Genomic DNA, 17,582 nt, shown 5'->3' on the forward strand with positions numbered 1-17,582 from the left:
TATGCTTTCAGCAATTGCAGTTCCAGATGACTTCAAGGTGCTTCTGAATAAAACTGTGATATGAACTCAAAAAACTGCATGTTGCAGCGGTGTGAAATATGTCCTGGACAGATCCCTCTGGAGGAATATTTTACTGAGTTCTTTGGTGAACATGATCCAGATGATATCATTGAATTTAAGCAGTGGATTCACACTGATCGGGATACACTGGAAACTCAACAGTTATCCATAGAGGACTTCACTTCCAAATTAATTGGAAAAATTTCTAGTTTGGCCAGCCACCATTTTATTTCCAAGTACTAAAGTGCTTATCTGAAGGAACTGAAAGCAAATATAAAGGAGGGGAATGCTATTGTTTTGATGGACTTCACTGAAAATTATTCCTTCATCGTTCAGGCAACATTACACCCCTTTGTTGTCTATTTCTGCAATCCTGATATCCAAAGCCTATGCATGATCAGTGACTACTTGCGTCACAATACTATTGCTATTCATGCATTTTTGAGGAAGCTTAGTCTGCATCTGAAGAAAGACTTGCCTGTCTTAAGCCATATTCACTACTTTAGTGATGATTCTGCTGCGCAATATAATAACTCATTAACCTCTGCAGCCATGATACTGACTTTCAAATTACTGCTGAGTGGAACTTCTTTGGCACCAGCCATGACAAATCTCCAAGTGATGGGATTGGGGGGAACAGCCAAGCGTTTAGCTGCCCATGCCGGCTTACAACGCCCTCTCAATAACCAAATCTGTCTCGGGAACAAACTTTTTCTTCATTGCTAAGGAAGATATTGAAGCAATAAGACCTGCTCAAGAACAAAGGTTTAGTATGGGCCACACAGTGGCTGGAACAAGAGAAAATCACCAATTTAAGCCCATAGACACTGCTAGACTCTGAATTAGCAAAATTCCAAGTGACACCAGCTCATTCATTGCCAATGTCTTAGAGTCTGATACTGATCCTGAACATGTCCCTACCTTTCAAGCATCCAGCTTTCAACCTGGACAATACTTATCTTGAATATGACAACTCTTGGTGGATTGGTCATATATGTGAAATTTCAATGGAAGAATGAGACATCCTGGTTAATTTTTTACATCCACAAGGTCCTGCACGGTCATTTTACTGGCCTCACTGCACAGACATATGTTGGATCCCTGAACAGCATATTATTGCAGGCCTTAATGCACCTATGACCACTTCATCAGGCAGACAGTACACTCATTCACAAGCTATTTTGGCAAACATTGACCAGACTTTCAAAACCATGTGCAAGAAACTGAGTTAAAAGTTGAATTTATGCGATTTCCTGATCTTTGTCAGTATGTATGCGCACCTTAAATAAGAGTGATTTTGCACTTTTATTTTTTGTCTTTAATAAAGCTTAGAAATTTATATGGTACTAGTCTTATAGCCCGTTACATTAACGGGTGCTAGAATATATGTGTGTGTGTGTCTGTCTTTATTTATTTTTCTCTCTCCTTAGTCGCTTTCTGTGTTTTTTTTTGGGGGGGGGGAGGTTTCCTTGGCTGTCCACAACCACCCCTTGCCTGCTCCCCATCCATTATCCCTTCCTTTTACCTCCCCTGTGTCCTCCACCACTCCATCACTGCTCACCTTATCCAGCAGCAGCCCCTTTGTTTTACATCCCCCCTGTCCATCATCACCTTACATTAACGGGTGCTAGAATAGATTAGTCTTATCCAGTATGGCTATTCTTCTTATGTCTTACCCCCTCTATTCAGGCTCCCATTTCCCCTTTTACCCTCCCTATTTCCACATTTTTTCACCAACTTAAAAATCTGTCCCCTTTCTCTGTCCTTCACCTCCATAGAACTCCCTCTTCATTCCCCCTTCACTTATTCTTCCAGCTCCTGTCTTCAGCCCCTTTCTCTCACATGCCCCCTTTTGTAGCCCCCCTTCTCCCATCTCATCCTTTTTTCATCCCCAGCTCCCTTCTCTCACATATTCCTTTATAGCCCCCAAACCCAACCCCCTTCTCATACCTACTCTTCCAGCCCTCAGTTCTCCTCGAACGGTTGGGAGTGATCTAATGTGTGCAAGCGGCTGTAACACCGGCTTCTCCACCCGGACCCTGAGCACGCGCCGCGCTCCGCCCCTTAGCTACCCGGAAGTACCGGGCTTCACTCGCCTGCTCCCAGTGGGCCAAGAGAGAGGGGGGAGTGGCTGCCGTGGTGATCTGGCCGACTCCCTGGTGACAGGAGCCGCGGCGGCACCTTTAAAGTGAAAAAATAACTGTGGCAAGGGAGCCGGCCAACTGGCAGTTCAAGTTGGAGCTTTGGTCTGGCCTGCTCCCTGCCCGCCTTGCCATATTGTATTTTTTTATTTGAAAGACGCGGCGGTGGCTCCTCTCATGATCCCCACCTACGTCGGAAGTCTGACCCAGGCGGGGATCGTGAGATGAGCCACCGCCGCTTCTTTCAACTAAAAAATACAATACGGCAGGGAGCAGGCCAGACCAAAGCTCCAACTTGAACTGCCAGTTGGTCGGCTCCCTTGCCACAGTTATTTTTTCACTTTAAAGGTGCCGCCGCGGCTCCTGTCACCAGGGAGTCGGCCAGATCACCACGGCAGCCACTCCCCCCTCTCTCTTGGCCCACTGGGAGCAGGCGAGTTCAGCCGAGTAGAGGAAGCATTGATTGAGTTTTTCCCTATGTGGAGAAACCGCCGTGACAGGAGAGCAGGGAGTGAGTTTTTCCTATGCGGTTGTTTGGGGGGGGGGGTTGTGAACAGGAAGTCGAGCAGAGGCGGGAGTGAGCTGTTCAGCTTCCCCTATCTGGGCAAACCGCTCTGGCGAAAATGGAGTGAAGTGCCGCGTGGGGCCGTAGTAAGCGCGGGGCATGCTGCAGTCTTGGCGGCCACGGACATACGGATTACGGAAGCACGCTGATAAGACTGCGCATGCGCCGCCTACGGTTTTATTATATAGATTATCTGACTATTGGGAATGTCTTTCAGCCACTGGATCAATAACTAATAAATATGTGGTCTCAGTGTATAATACACTTGTCATGATCTTCACGACCAGTGGCAGTGGGTATATGAAAATGCATGAATACAGGGAAGAGGATCATAAAACAGTAACAATCTGAATTTAACTGTGAAACTTCATGTACTTTGTTCATTTGCATACAACATGGTTTGTGTTAAACATGCCTTTTTTCAATACTAAACATTCGTGCGCATATACAACTAATGCTTATCTTTGAAGCTTTAATTCTCACCAGAGAAAGCTCGGGTCCAAGAAGAAATAAGATAGCTTCTGTAGCAAAAAAACATGCTGTTTCAAATGATATTAAAAATACAAAAACAAACCCTACACATTAGAGATATTTGACTCAGAAAAACAGTGAAAATTTGCATAAATGCATAAAGCCATATTTTTTGAATGGTCATATCTTCAGCTTCACTTCACTGTAAAGGCTCGTATTGCAAATCTCATGGTACATGTCTGCTGGTAAAGTTGTACCCTCAGCTGACTTACCTACCAGCAGCAGTATGGAGCCAAACTTTGCCAAAAATGTTCATTCATGAATTTTTTTTGCCTACTTTGCTGACCTGTAGCTATGGAAGCACATTCGCAAAAGATTTCAAACTTGGCACAGAAACTTGCCTCAAGGTGTTGTACCAAACTGCAAAATTTCAGACACCTAGGTAGTTTCCTTCTGCCGCAGTGCTTAAGCAAAGTTGGCGTTTTAGGTCACACGAGGCATGGGAGTGGCTCGATTGCTTTTGTTCAACCACCCCTAGCTCCTGACCAAATTGAGATAGATACAAAAAATTTTGCAGAGTTTCATTTGAGACCCTAGACAACACCCCTGTAAAATTTGGTTGGATTTCAAGAGGGTCGAGCTTGGGCTCCTGATCCACTTGACATGGAATGACCCAAATGATATACATCTTAGACCAGGGTTTCTCAACCTGCGCTTCGCATACCCCTAAGGGGTATGTGGACCACCTGTTGGGGGTACAAAGGCTGACCACCGCCCTCCCCCCACCACCGCTTGCCCACTCCATTTCATTACCCCCCGCTGCTGCCGCAACTCTGCGAAGGAAAGGGCCAGGCATGTGCAAGGATTGCACACCGCCAGCCTACAAGCCTTCCTCCTGACGTCAATTCTGATGTCGGAGAGAAGGTCCGGGCCAGTCTTCAGGGGGAAGGCTTGTGGGCCAGCAGCATGCAATTGCTGCACGCGCCTGGCCCTTCCTAGAGTTGCAGCAGCAGCGGGAGGTAATTAAATGGAGTGGGTGCCAGAGGCGGACCAGGGGAAGGAGGAATCAGTGGCGGGTCAGTTTGGGGAGCAGACAGGCTTTGGCACGGCTTCGGGGGAGGGAGGGGGTGGGACAAAGGCTGGAAAACAGTGAGGGGGACAGAGGAAGTAGAGAGCTGCACAGGAACAAGGATGACAGGAATTCCCCTTGGGTCACGGGGATCCCATGAGGACGCCCCCTTGGGTTGCAGGGATCCCATGAGGACCTTCCATGGTCTCGAGGATCCCGCGGGGTTGGAGGGAGCTTAGTTGTGCGCACGCCCCCTTTTCCTGCTCACTCCTCTGTGCAGCGTGCAGCGCTCCCAGCACGCCACACGTAGCTGATCCGGAATTCTTCCCCCGACATCAGAGCTGACGTCGGAGGAAAGGCTTCGTGTTAGCTATGTGCAGCGTGCAGGGCCCGCTGCCCTGCGAAGAAGTGCAGCTCTCACTTGGCCTGGACGAGGAGGAGGCGGTAGGAGTCAAGCACCTAGGAGCAGGGTTGATTTGGCTTGCTCTAAACTTCGCGCGGCTTGGAGAATGCTCTTGCGGGAGAGGGTAGGTAGCAGGCTGGGAAAAGGTTTTCCTGTGAGCGAGGGGATCAACCTAGGCCTTCCTTTTATAAGGCTTATTTTGCTTCGATGTTGCTGTTCTGGGACATGGGAGGGGCCCAAACACGGGACAAGGGAGGGAGGGAGGGAGTGCTTTTTTGGACACAGAAGGCATAAACTTGGGAGAGAGGATGGAGGAAAGGGAGGGAAAGTGATGCTGAAGTGAGGGAGGAATTAGAAAGGGAGAATTGGACATGAGCGTACCAATGAGAGGGAAAAATTAAATTGAATCAGGTTGGGCAGACTGGATGGACCATTCAGGTCTTTATCTGCCGTAATCTACTATGTTACTATGTGTACACGGGGAATGGAAGAAAGAGGAGAATTTTTGGTCATAGGGAGGGAGAGAGGTACAGATGATAGGGAAGAGAAATATGAGAGAGAGAAATGTTGTGGTGGAAAGGGAACAGTGGGACAAATTGAAAGGGATGTAAGAGGGAGGAATGCTAGACATAGTGGTGAAGGGAATGGATGGAGAGATGTGGCATGTAGAGAGGGGTGATAGAAGGATAAATGTTGGGCATGGGGCTGGTGGACAGGGGCGAAAGATGAGAAAGGGATAAATGCTGGACCAGGGTAGAAGGAACCAATAGACAGCAACAGAAGAATTTGCAGAAGACGGGAAAGCGGAAAAAAGAAACTGGGACCAACTTGATGGAAAAACAAAGGTAAAACAAAGGTAAAAAAATGGAATTTACTGACTAAAATATGTTAGTTTTGGGAAATGTATATAACAGATGTCTTGTATTATGTTCAAAAGAAAAGGAAATGCTTTTCTGGTTTCATTTCTACAGTGTTGAAGTACTTGCTGACCCTTGCTGTGACTGGTGGGGATCCCCAAGCACCGCCAACAGAGGACCTCCTCTAGAGACGGCCAGAACTCCCCTCCACCAAGCCACTGAGGTGCCAGCATCTGTGACTCAGGGACGCTACTGCTGCCTGCCAAGCTTTGCAAAAGGGACCCCTGGCCAACTGCAGAGGAAGTCCTCAGCTGACAGCTTGGGGGTCCACATTAGCTGAGTATTTACATATGATTAGAGGCTCTGGTAGAAACCCGTTTATAAAGTATGTATTCTTGTCAATTAATATTTCCAAATTTAGTAAAGTGTCTTTGCTTATTTGTAAATGGTTCTCTACCAGAGCCTTTAATTCAGTAGCATAATTAAATGAAATAACTACTTCTGAAGTTTTGGGAGGGAGGGAGGGAAGGAAGGAAGGAAGGAGACAACAAAGGTAGGAAAAATGTGTCAGTTTTGAGAATTTATATCTGCTGTCCATATTTTGTACTATATTTGTCTATTTTTCTATAGTTGTTACTGAGGTTACATTGCATATTTTAAAGTCATCTGCCTTGACATCTTTGAAAAAAAAAAAAAAATGGATGGAAGAAATTGCATTACAATTAATATTATTATTATTATGGGGGTGAAGTTTTGGCAGGTCTGGGGTTTGGGCGGGGGTACTCATTTGCTATTTGTTAGGCTTAGGGGATACTTGGCTTAAAAAAGTTGAGAAACATTATTTTAGACAAATTCTATCAGAGGTATGTAAACTTATGAGCACAACTATATCTGGATGCATGGAGTTAGAATTCTAGAAGGAATATTCCAGTCTCATGATATTTAAGACTAGATCTTTTTTTCTTAATTATAATTTTATTCTTGTGTAAAAGTGGCTAATCTTCTCCCTGTTCTATTTAAGGATTAACGCTAGGTTTTACTAAACTGCAGAAGAGCTTCTTACCATGGGCTAGCGAGGTAAATGCTCTGACGCTCATAAGAAATGAATGAGTGTTGGAGCATTTGCTTGGCCAGCTCGCAGTAAGAAGCTCTTCCACAGTTTAGTAAAAGGAGCCTTAAGTTTTCCTAGTAAGCTTATTGATAAGCAATTCAAAATATGTTTATTTTCTCCCAATTTTCTTTTTGATGATGTGAAATAATATTGTTTCAAAACTGCAATAATTTATAACTGATTTTCTTACCGTATATAATCAAAGTATTCTTTGTGTTGGTTACGATAAAAAACTGAAAATTTCAACATACGTCCTGCAATTACTTCAGCTTTTTCCAACAGTTGTGTTAAATGTACTTTTGAGTAATCTGTGAAAACAGAAGAAAAAACATACTTCAAGTTTCTACACATATGTCTTAACGCTGAACAACTTACATACAGTAATATTAACAGAGTCCATTACGTGCCATCGTAAATCTTGAATTTGATATTTATATTACAACTAGTGAACATCTATCGGTCAGCCTATATTAGCACAAGTCTAGAATTAAAATGGAACAAGTTTCAGCCCCTCTAGTTGTTCACTGGTTGCAATATATCTATACCAGAAACAAAACCAAAGAGCAACCAACAAAAAAACTGCAGGAGTGTGCACAACAGCAAAACAAAACAAAACTGCAGGAAAATGTACGGGGACAGGAATTTTAATAAAAAAACAAAAAATAAAAGCAAATCAAATACATGAAGCACATAAAATACATCCAAAAATTGGTCCTAGAACTTTTTGGTAAGGCGGTATATAAAAATAAATTATTATTATTATTATTAAACATGGCTACCAGAACAGGTCTCCATCTGTAAGAGTTTATAAAATTCGGAACGAAAACCACAGGATTCCGGAACTTGGAGGATGGCTGCCTAGCAGTTGAGCTCCCTCCTTTGAACATCAATTATTAGACTTAAAGGTTTCACTAGTGGCCAGATCGGGAGCCCTTTCCAGCAGGGTACCTAACATCATCTACACCCCTTCCCCGTTCCAGCAGGGGAGAGAACTACATGAGGAGCAGCGCTGATGGTGTTCGGTACCAACTGCCAGCTTCACTAGTTTCCAGCAGGGGGGGCGTGGCCTGATCGCCACGGAGACCACACGCATGTAGTGACTGCTCCTCGCACCCGCACCTAAATCCAAGCAGAATCGTGCTTTTATATTTGTAGTTTCTGCTTCGTCGGATATATTTCGCTGCCAGAGTCATCTTACAACCTCTGAAACTGACAGAGACTGAAAGGAAAGGAGCGACCCGTGTTCACTGGGGGGGCGTGGCCTGATCATCGCGGAGACCGCATAAGAGTGGAGACAGCCCCTTACACCCGCACCTAAAGCCAAGCGAAATCGCGCTTTTATATCTTATAATTTCTGTTTCGTCGGATGTATTTCGCTGCCGGATTAGTCTTATGATCTCTGAGACTGATAGGATCTGGAGGGAAGGAGCGGCCCGCATTCACTCACGCTGCTTAGCAACAAGTGGCCCGGTCATGTGATGCAGCTGATTTTAAAAAAAAAAAAACGAACGTTTCTGAGCTTTCTAACCCACAGTTTCCACACGCCTACCTAGCTAAAACATACAAACTCTTCTCAAACCATTTCTGCTCCCTCTGGTGCTTCCGCTGACCGGTGTGTGTGTGTGAAGCCTCCGGATAGTGCCTGGCATGCCGGTTAAATCGGCGAAAACGCCGAAACACAAGACTACCTGCGCTGCTCTCAAAATGGCGGCGTCGCCGACTCCTGCTCCTGTCCTGACACACTGGGGTGAATGGGCCCAAGAAATTTCACAAACAGTCACTGCAGCCTTAGAAGATAGGCTTCACAAATTACAGCTGGCTATGGACTGTATTAATGAGCGTTTTGAGACACAGGCTGGCCGTATAACAACATTGGAACAGAGGGTGTCAGATGGTGAGGACGCAGTATTACAAGACCGAGAGAATGTGACTACTTTACAAGCTCAAGTGGCAACATTGACTGGACGGCTGGATGAACAGGAGAACCGTCAGCGTCGTAATAATTTAAGAGTTGTGGGGCTGCCTGAGCTTCGGGCTGACCAAGACCTCTACCAATTTTTTCAGGTTTGGCTCCCAAAACAACTTGGCCTGACGACACCAATGAATGGTTTTATATGTGAGCGAGCACATCGCATGGGCCAGCGTATGGAAGATAGCAACTGCTCGCGAGCAGCGATCGCTAGATACATTAATTGGAAAGAAAAGGATCTCATCATGCAGGCTTTTTGGAAATCTAGACAGCTGGAATATGAAGGTCAAAAATTATTATTATTCAATGACTACTCCTTACATGTATCCTCCCTCCGTAAGGCGATGGCGCCGCTCTGCTCCACACTTCATCGCAGGGAAATACGGTTTGCAATCATATATCTGGCATCTCTGCGTATTTGGCGAGATGGGAAACCGAATACTTTCACAGATAAAATGTCCACACAACAATTTATAGACTCTTTATCTGTGATAGAGACTGGAGAATCCACGGCTCAGACTCCACCACATGCTGTTAATTCTCGCATCAGCTAATTTTAAATCCAGTCTGCAGAAATTTCTTTAATGTTTCAGTATTCATTAAGATGTACCTGACGAAGATGAAAGCAACATACAATAACCACACTATTCCCTTCACTGAGCTTGAGATCCTGGCAACATTCCTAGATTTCTTACAAATATACTGATATGCACTGTTTACTTTGTCTATTTCTCTTATGAGACTATGCAATGAAATACATATATTATGTTGTATGCTCTACTAGGTCAAGCACACTAATCTCATGTTTTCTGTTATTAAGTGGGTGTGGATTTTGCTAGTTGTTACATATGTGTAATTTCTCCGTGCTCACAAGAGCACCCTTAAATTGTTTTAAAATTTGCATGATAGTATGGTCCATTTCCTTTCTGACCATACATTATGCTGACATTACTGTTTCCTCTTCTCTTATTCTCAGATTTTCTTTATTTCTCTTTTTAGACAAGAGTGTCTACCTGGCCTCACGGCTACATCAGTTATTTTTTCTAGACAGTAGGGATATATATTTTGCTTTATTACTGTATATCATAGACTATGGCTGATTTACATGTTCTTTCCTTTAATGTGAATGGTTTGAACCATCCCATTAAAAGAAAAAAGATAGCTAACTATGTGTCAAATAAACACCCTGATGTAATTTATTTGCAAGAAACCCACCTCCCGCCCGCTGATGCCTCGAAATTCCAATTAAAGGGATTCTCCACTCATTTATACTCCCCTGCAACTCACCGAAAGAAAAATGGGGTTTCAATATTTCTCAATGATAAACTATCTCCGGTAATTCATTCTTTTAAAACAGACACGGATGGAAGATGGTGTCTAGTGTATGCTGCGGTGCACTCAGTAAATTTTGTTTTTCTTAATATATATGCCCCGGTCCAAGACCACCCAGATTTCTTCAAAGAGCTACAGCTGGCGTTGATTGAATTTGATTCTTGCCCTATGATATTAGGAGGTGATTTTAATCAAATTCAAGACTTATATATTGATAGATCATCTTCTTGCAAACCCTCCAAATCCAGGTCTTTCACAGCTCTTCATGCTTTAAATGATGCCTTCTCCCTTGTGGATCCTTGGCGCTTGCTTTACCCAAAAGGCAGAGAATACACACATTTTTCACCACCACATAACACGTACTCAAGAATTGATTTTTTTCTCTTGTCCTCTTCTCTTATTCAAGATCTTACCAATTCTATTATACATCCAATTTCTCTTACAGATCATGCTGCCATTTCTTTATATATATCCATATCAGCCCCACGTAAAGAATCCTCTTCTTGGCGACTGAATAACACCTTACTCTTAGATGAGGAAATTGTTGAAAGAATCAATTCTTTTACTGTGGAGTTTTTTGAAAATAACTCTAAAGATCCTGAAATCTGTCCTTCAATTATCTGGGAAGCATACAAAGCAACCCTCAGAGGCGAATTGATTAAAATAGCTTCTTGGAAAAAGAAACAGTCTATAAGAAAGGAAAAAGACTTAGAAAATTCTATTAAAGCCTTAGAATTACAACATATGTCTAATCATTTACACGACCCAGCTACTTTCCAACGTATCCAAAATCTTAAATATGAATACAACACTTTGGTTTCATGTACAGCCCGACGTGATATCTTCATCTCCACTTCTGGTCACTACATGGGAGATAACCTTATGGGTCGGCCTTTAGCTAGATACCTTAAAACCAAATCTAAAAGACTACATATCACAACTATTCAAGATCCATCAGGTCATTTAGTCAAAACCAGATCCTTAATTTCCTCTCAATTTGAAAACTTTTATGCTTCTCTATACCAATCCGAATTAGCTGCTTCTGAATCAGATATAGATTCCTTTCTTACCTCCTTAACTCATCCGATCATATCAGATTCTGTTAAATTGGAACTAGATTCCCCTATAACTATATCAGAAATTGAAACTGCCATATCTTCTTTACCAGCTGGGAAAGCCCCTGGCCCAGACGGTTTTACTAATGAATTCTTTAAACAATTCCGAACCCTCCTAGCTCCTTACCTTCTTACATATTATGATTTCCTCCACTCCACTCCGAACAAACAATTCAATTTCACTGAGGCCACAATTGTAGTAATCCCCAAACCTGATAGAGACGCCACCTTGGTTAAAAACTTCCGCCCTATTTCTCTCCTTAACTTAGATTATAAGATAATGGCAAAACTACTTGCATTAAGACTTACCAAAGTAATCCCGTCTCTCATACATAAAGATCAAACAGGGTTCATTAAACAAAGATATATAGGAGATAACCTGCGTCTCTTTCATCATATTAACGCTTATGCTAAAACAATGTCAGACCCCGTAATTGGTCTAGCTATTGATGCCGAAAAAGCATTTGACCAGGTGGAGTGGTCTTTTCTTTTTCGTGTCCTGAAGTGGTATAACTTTGGCTCATTTTTCACGGATTGGATAGAAACGCTATATCGCCAACCCACAGCTCGTATTCTAATTAATAACTCTCTATCCAATAAATTTTCCCTTCACAGAGGTACACGACAAGGCTGCCCTCTCTCACCATTGTTATTTAATTTAGTGTTAGAGCCCTTCCTTTCAGATATCCGACAATGCCCCTTAATCAAAGGCATTCCCTCCTCTAATAGAGACTTCAAATTAGCAGCTTATGCTGATGATGTTTTACTCTTTCTTAGGAACCCTCTAGTCTCTCTTCCTCACCTTATTCAAATTGTCACTCAATATTCTCTCCTCTATGGTTATTCTGTTAATTGGGAGAAGTCAGAGATCTTCCCTCTGAACGATAATATTCTTCCCTCAGATCTAGCTCACTTTTCCTTCTCATGGTCGCATGAAGCTGTGAAATACTTGGGGATCTTAATACATAAAGATCCGGTATATGCTCAAGATCTTAATATATCCAAAGTCAAAAAATATAGTACTAAATACTACATCTCGATGGTCTCCACTTTTTCTGTCCTGGTGGGGTAGAATAACAGCCGTCAAAATGACTTTGGCCCCTCAAATCAATTACATTCTCTCTATGCTTCCTCTTCTATGCCGGAAGTCATTTTTTCAATGGCTAAATAGGAAGCTATCTGAATTCATTTGGAACAAGAAAAAACCTCGAATTGCTCTCGCCAAACTGAAAGATTAATGGTGGTCTTAATTTTCTGGATTTTTATCATTATTATATTGCTTTACTAGCTAAATATGGTGCTTACTGGCTCACTGACTCCCTATTCCAAGATCCTCCTGCCTGGTTTGAAATGGAGAGCTTTTTATGCATGCCTTTACACACCTCCTGCCTACTAACAGTGTCAATACCCAGACACTTGAGAAGGTACTCTTTGCTGAGTTCAACGCAACATGCTCTTCATCTTCTAGATAAATTGGCTGAGATCTCAGTTTATGATAGTCCACTCATGTCCCTTTGGAATAACTTTAAAATTCAAAACCATGGCAAATCCCTTTCATGGAAAAGATGGCAGCGGGCGGGTCTATGGTTTGCCCATCAATTGTCTACTCCAAATCTGTCTGTTCCTTTTGATATTATTTGCTCTACATATTCGCTGCCTCCTTCTGTTTATTCACAATGGCTCTCACTCACTGAAACACTGTCTTCTATGCATATACGTTTTGACTTCATGACTTCCACTCATACTATTCGTCATTGGTCTATACTGTCTCTACTTAAAGGCAAGGCGATATCTCTTTTCTACAATATTTTAAGAGATCATTCCTTCACTTTTACACCCCAATCTATGAAACACTGGGAAACTATACTCACTATTCCGCTTTCTGACATTGATTGGGAACTTTTCTGGTCTTCAACAAATCGCCTACTTTTATCTTCTAGAGTCTCACAATCAATGTTCTTTATTATGTGGCATGCAGTATGGACTCCATTTCGCATGTGGAAAGCCAATTTAAAACAAGACTCTGTTTGCTGGAACTGTTTAAAAGATGTAGGAACTCTCGACCACATGCTTTTTCACTGTACACAGGTCCGATCCTTTTGGACTCGCATTTGGAGCACCATACAATCTATTACTAACTGCTCGGAAGAGATCTCTATGGACATTGTAATCCTTCGCTCTCAACATCCCTGCTTTGCACAATCAAATTGTCCTCCTAAACTCATTGATACCATGTTTGTGACTGCTCTCATGCACATTCTGAAAAACTGGAAATCATCTTCGTTATTAGACTATACTTTTTGGTGGAACTCTCTGTGTATGTACCATAGATTTGAATCATATGCATATGAGAAAAAAATTACATCCAGAACCCTCACGAACTTGAAGTTTAACAAATCACCTTGGTCATTCCTAGATACCTATGTACGTTCTGCTTCGTAGACACTCCTGTCTTCCTTTTCTTTAATTTCCTTTTCTTTATTTTTCTTTCATCTTTCTCCCTTTTTTCTGTTGTTCTCCCTCACTTTCTTCTTATATTCTCTTCACATGCAGTCCTAATAGTAGGAACCTTTCTCACTGTTATGTTCCTCTATAGTTAAATATAGATTTATATGCTCTTTATACAGAAAGCTTTATTTTGACTTCATGTATTTGAACTGCTTCCTGTATTTTCTAAAAATACTCAATAAAAAACTATTGAAGAAAAAAAAAAAAAAAAGAAAACCACCTGAGCCAGGGGCTTTCAAAAGCTAGCTCTCCCGAATGACCAACGATACTTCCTCATCTGACACAGGAACTGACAACATCTGTTGGTGAGCAGGGGAGATCCGAGGTACATTGATATTATCCAAATACATCACACTGTGTAACTCAGAATCCGAAGGTTTATCATATAAAGCTTGATAAAATGCGCGAAACACCTCCACAATCTTCCTATCAGTGTGCACCAAATTTCCACCCCCCAAATGAAGCTGAGTTGCCCGCATAGGTCCCCCAGAAATCCGGACCAAATTGGCCAGGAGCTTTCCACTTTTATTGCCATATGCATGAAATTGATATTTAAAATAGTGAAGCGATCTCATTGTTCTAGTATGAATCAGTTCATTCAGGGCCATCTGTGATGCAATAAGAGCTTCCCTTCGTTGTACAGAAAGATTGCACGTAAACCAGATACGATCCACTTTCACCGTTTTTCTAAACATAAAATCTCTGTCTCAGGCCTTTTTCTGACACCACTTTGGCAGCCTCCCAGTATGATATGGGGTCCTGCACATGAACTGCATTATGCGCCTTATAATCCTTCCATTTATCCAACAAGTATTCCTGAAAGCCGGAGTCTCGGTACAAAAAAGGAGGGAATTTCCAATAGAACGCTCGATCGCCAGACGCTCCTACTTCCAAAGTGCACCATATAAGGGCAGAACCAGATACACTATAAGGTCCAAAGCTGGCCATTTTCGTGTGAGAGAATAAAGTTTTAGAGATTAACCAGTAATCTATATGAGATTGCGAGGCATGAGCTCTACAGAGGTGAGTGTAGACTCGTTCGCCCAGGTGGAGCTTGCGCCACACGTCCAAAAGATCAAAGGATGAGCTCGCACATGATCCTTATCCAACCCAGGATCATGGACAATGTTAAAATGCTTGCCACCGCATGAGGTCTTGAAACAAAGCTGCGTAAAACTTCTTCTCGTAGACATTTGGGGCATAAACGTTACACAACAGCAACAATTGCCTATTCAACACCACTTGAGCCAATATGAATCTACCAGAAGTATCAGACCAGGTGTTGACCACAGATACATCCAGCCCTTTCCTAAACAGAATTAGGACTCCCGCTTTCCTATGGACCACTCTTGCCTCTACCACCTGCCCCATCCAACAACATTTAAACTTCTCATGTTCATTAGCGTTCAGATGTGCCTCCTGTAAAAAGGCTAGATCTGCCTTGTGGCGGTTTAGGGTCTGTAAAATTTTTTGCCGCTTTGTGAGGGAAGTCACCCTGTTAACATTCCAGGATATAAATTTAACCAGGGTCCCACTGAAACCAATTCCAAGCAAACTGGACGAGGTAGAGCCATCCCGCCTATGGACCTCCTCCCCCCAGCAAGTACATGGGAAACAGTAAGAATCCATCTCAGGGAACAGGTCTCTCCACCTATCCCCCAAAGGGCACTTGGGGGCGCCACCATGGAAGAGGATGAAACAATAAGGAGGAAACAGAAAAAACCCTCCCAAGAAACCCATCACTCAAGACCCATACATTGAAAAACAAAAGAAACCCTCCTCCTATCCCCACTACCAAGAACAAACCCCCACCCCCACCCCCAACCCTCCCTCCATACCTACCAAACAAATCCTGTCAAGGACTTAAGGAGGTGCTTTGAGACACCCGCCCTCCTCTTAATAGGCGAGTCCCCACACATGGTAAGTAAGAAAGGCACTACTGGTATAGGGGTTCTATCCGCCTCAGGTAACGATGATAAAATCTGTGTGGGAAGTCAAGTGCTGCCTCAATATTGCAGATTAGAAGAGAGAGGCCCAGGAGCTCGAAGCTAACACATCTGCACCTCAGTACAACATCACGTGACCCCCCCCCGCTTATGGAAGATTTTAATTACAGTACTTTATATTTTACATAGTTCAATGTTTTGTAATCTTACCTGCAGTACAGAATTCCACAATTTCACTCCATTCTGATACAATATAATCTCCATCAGCTTGTTTTGATGCAGTCTGCACTGCCACTGTATATTCGGTTCTTGGGCTCAAGAACCAGTGTCCACGAACTGTCATAGGTAGTGGAACAGCTTTAGCCACTAATTTTGTAGGGACATCCTAAAATATAGCCAAAGAAAGAATAAAATTAATACTATATTTACTTTAAGTGGGTAGACACTGACTGAAAAATAAAGACATTCAAGGAAACAAAGGTACAAATGACTAGATTATAGTTACATGCTGACCAAATTTTCATCATTTGAGAAATGTGTTTTAATCAGTGTGTTGTCAGAAATGGACCCCCCCCAACCAGTGTTCCCTCTAAGCGGGCGGGTGTTGTGAGCAAACTTTTTTCACTGTGAGCTAAAAATATCGGGCGCCAGCAAGTTATGAGCCAAATAAATATGTTGCTTTCTACCACAGAACTTCCTTACGTTTGTATGGAATCTATCCCCTTTCAACTTTAGAGAGTGCCCTCTCGTTCTCCCTGCCTTAGCTACTAAGTCTATTCCCTTCAGTACCTTGAATGTTTCTATCATGTCCCCTCTCAATCTCCTCTGCTCAAGGGAGAAGAGGCCCAGTTTCTCTAATCTTTCGCTGTACGGCAACTCCTCCAGCCCCTTAACCATTTTAGTTGCTCTTCTCTGGATCCTTTCGAGTAGTACCGTGTCCTTCTTAAAGTACCAGTGCTGGACGCAGTACTCCAGGTGAGGGCGTACCATGGCCCGGTACAGCAGCATGATAACCTTCTCTGTCTCTTCAGTCCAGCATCTGCCCCTTCCATTCACTGTCTGTCTTTCCCTGCCATCTCTCCTCCTGCCCCCCCCCCCCCACCCCCCAATTTGGTCTAGCATCCATCATCTTCCTTCTGTTCCCCTCATGGTCTGGCATCTCTATCCTTCCCTCCCCCCTGTGGTTTTTAGCATATCTCTCTTCTCATTTCCTCCACTCAGATCTGATCATTCTCTGCTCTCTCTTCCCTTTTCTTCTCTGGTCTTCCTTCTCTATTTTCTGCCTCCATCTAAATTAAATTCTTTCTTACTATTTAGTCCCGTTTCCCTCTTTTCACTGTGTCTACACACAGCTTGTCACCCCTTTCCCTCACCCCTCCATTATCTTACTATTTTCTTCCCCCTTTATTTATCTCCTCCTTCCATCCAGTATGTGTTCTTTCCCCACTTCCATTCAGCATCTGCTCTCCCTTCTCAACTGACATCCATCTGCCTTCTGCTCTCTCTCCCTTCTTCTCACTTCCATCATCTGTCCCCTTCTCTCTCTCTCTCATCTCCTCCATTCCATCATCTGCCCCTTCTCTCTCTCTCTCTCTCTCCCCCCCCCAACTTCCATCATCTGCCCCCCTTCCCCTCACCTTTGTGGGTCACTTTCTTTCCCCTGAGGGTGGCTCATGTCACAGGGGAAGCTTTGGCCGAGCAGAACCGCTTGATTGACAGTGGAACTTACTTGATTGATGTCGATGCTGGGGCCCGTTGCCGTTTGAAGGAAAAAAAAAAAGGTGGAAAAAAGGAACCTGTAAAGGCGAGAGGAAGGGAAACCTCCAGGACAGCTGCTTTTTGCCCTCCTTCAGCGGCCCAAGAGTTCAGACCAGCAGCGGCAGCTCTGTATGCTTTTAACTTCGGCACAGAGCTGCCCCTAATCAATAGTTTAGCGCGGTTTCATGAGGCAGCCTCGGGGCCTTTGATAGCCGGCCCGCTTCGATGATGCGATGTGGGCCGGCCTAGCAAAGGCCCCGAGGCTGCCTTATGAAAC

The 17,582-nt window shown here is 43.3% G+C and overlaps 1 protein-coding gene across 6 annotated transcripts in view; it reads right to left on the reverse strand.

Annotated features, from left to right (window-relative positions):
- The window catches only part of PHYHIPL (phytanoyl-CoA 2-hydroxylase interacting protein like), a 56,345-nt gene that overhangs the window by 10,238 nt on the left and 28,525 nt on the right, over positions 1-17,582 (reverse strand). For all 6 annotated transcript variants that reach the window (XM_033941496.1, XM_033941497.1, XM_033941493.1 and 3 more), the window contains exons 3-4: positions 15,758-15,932; positions 6,868-6,985 (exon numbers count right to left, since the gene is read on the reverse strand). In XM_033941496.1, the coding sequence (XP_033797387.1) occupies positions 6,868-6,985; positions 15,758-15,932 (293 nt within the window). The remainder of the gene's footprint in view (positions 1-6,867; positions 6,986-15,757; positions 15,933-17,582) is intronic.

The sequence above is a fragment of the Geotrypetes seraphini genome, chromosome 4, assembly GCF_902459505.1.
Source record: "Geotrypetes seraphini chromosome 4, aGeoSer1.1, whole genome shotgun sequence".
NCBI lineage: Eukaryota > Metazoa > Chordata > Amphibia > Gymnophiona > Dermophiidae > Geotrypetes > Geotrypetes seraphini.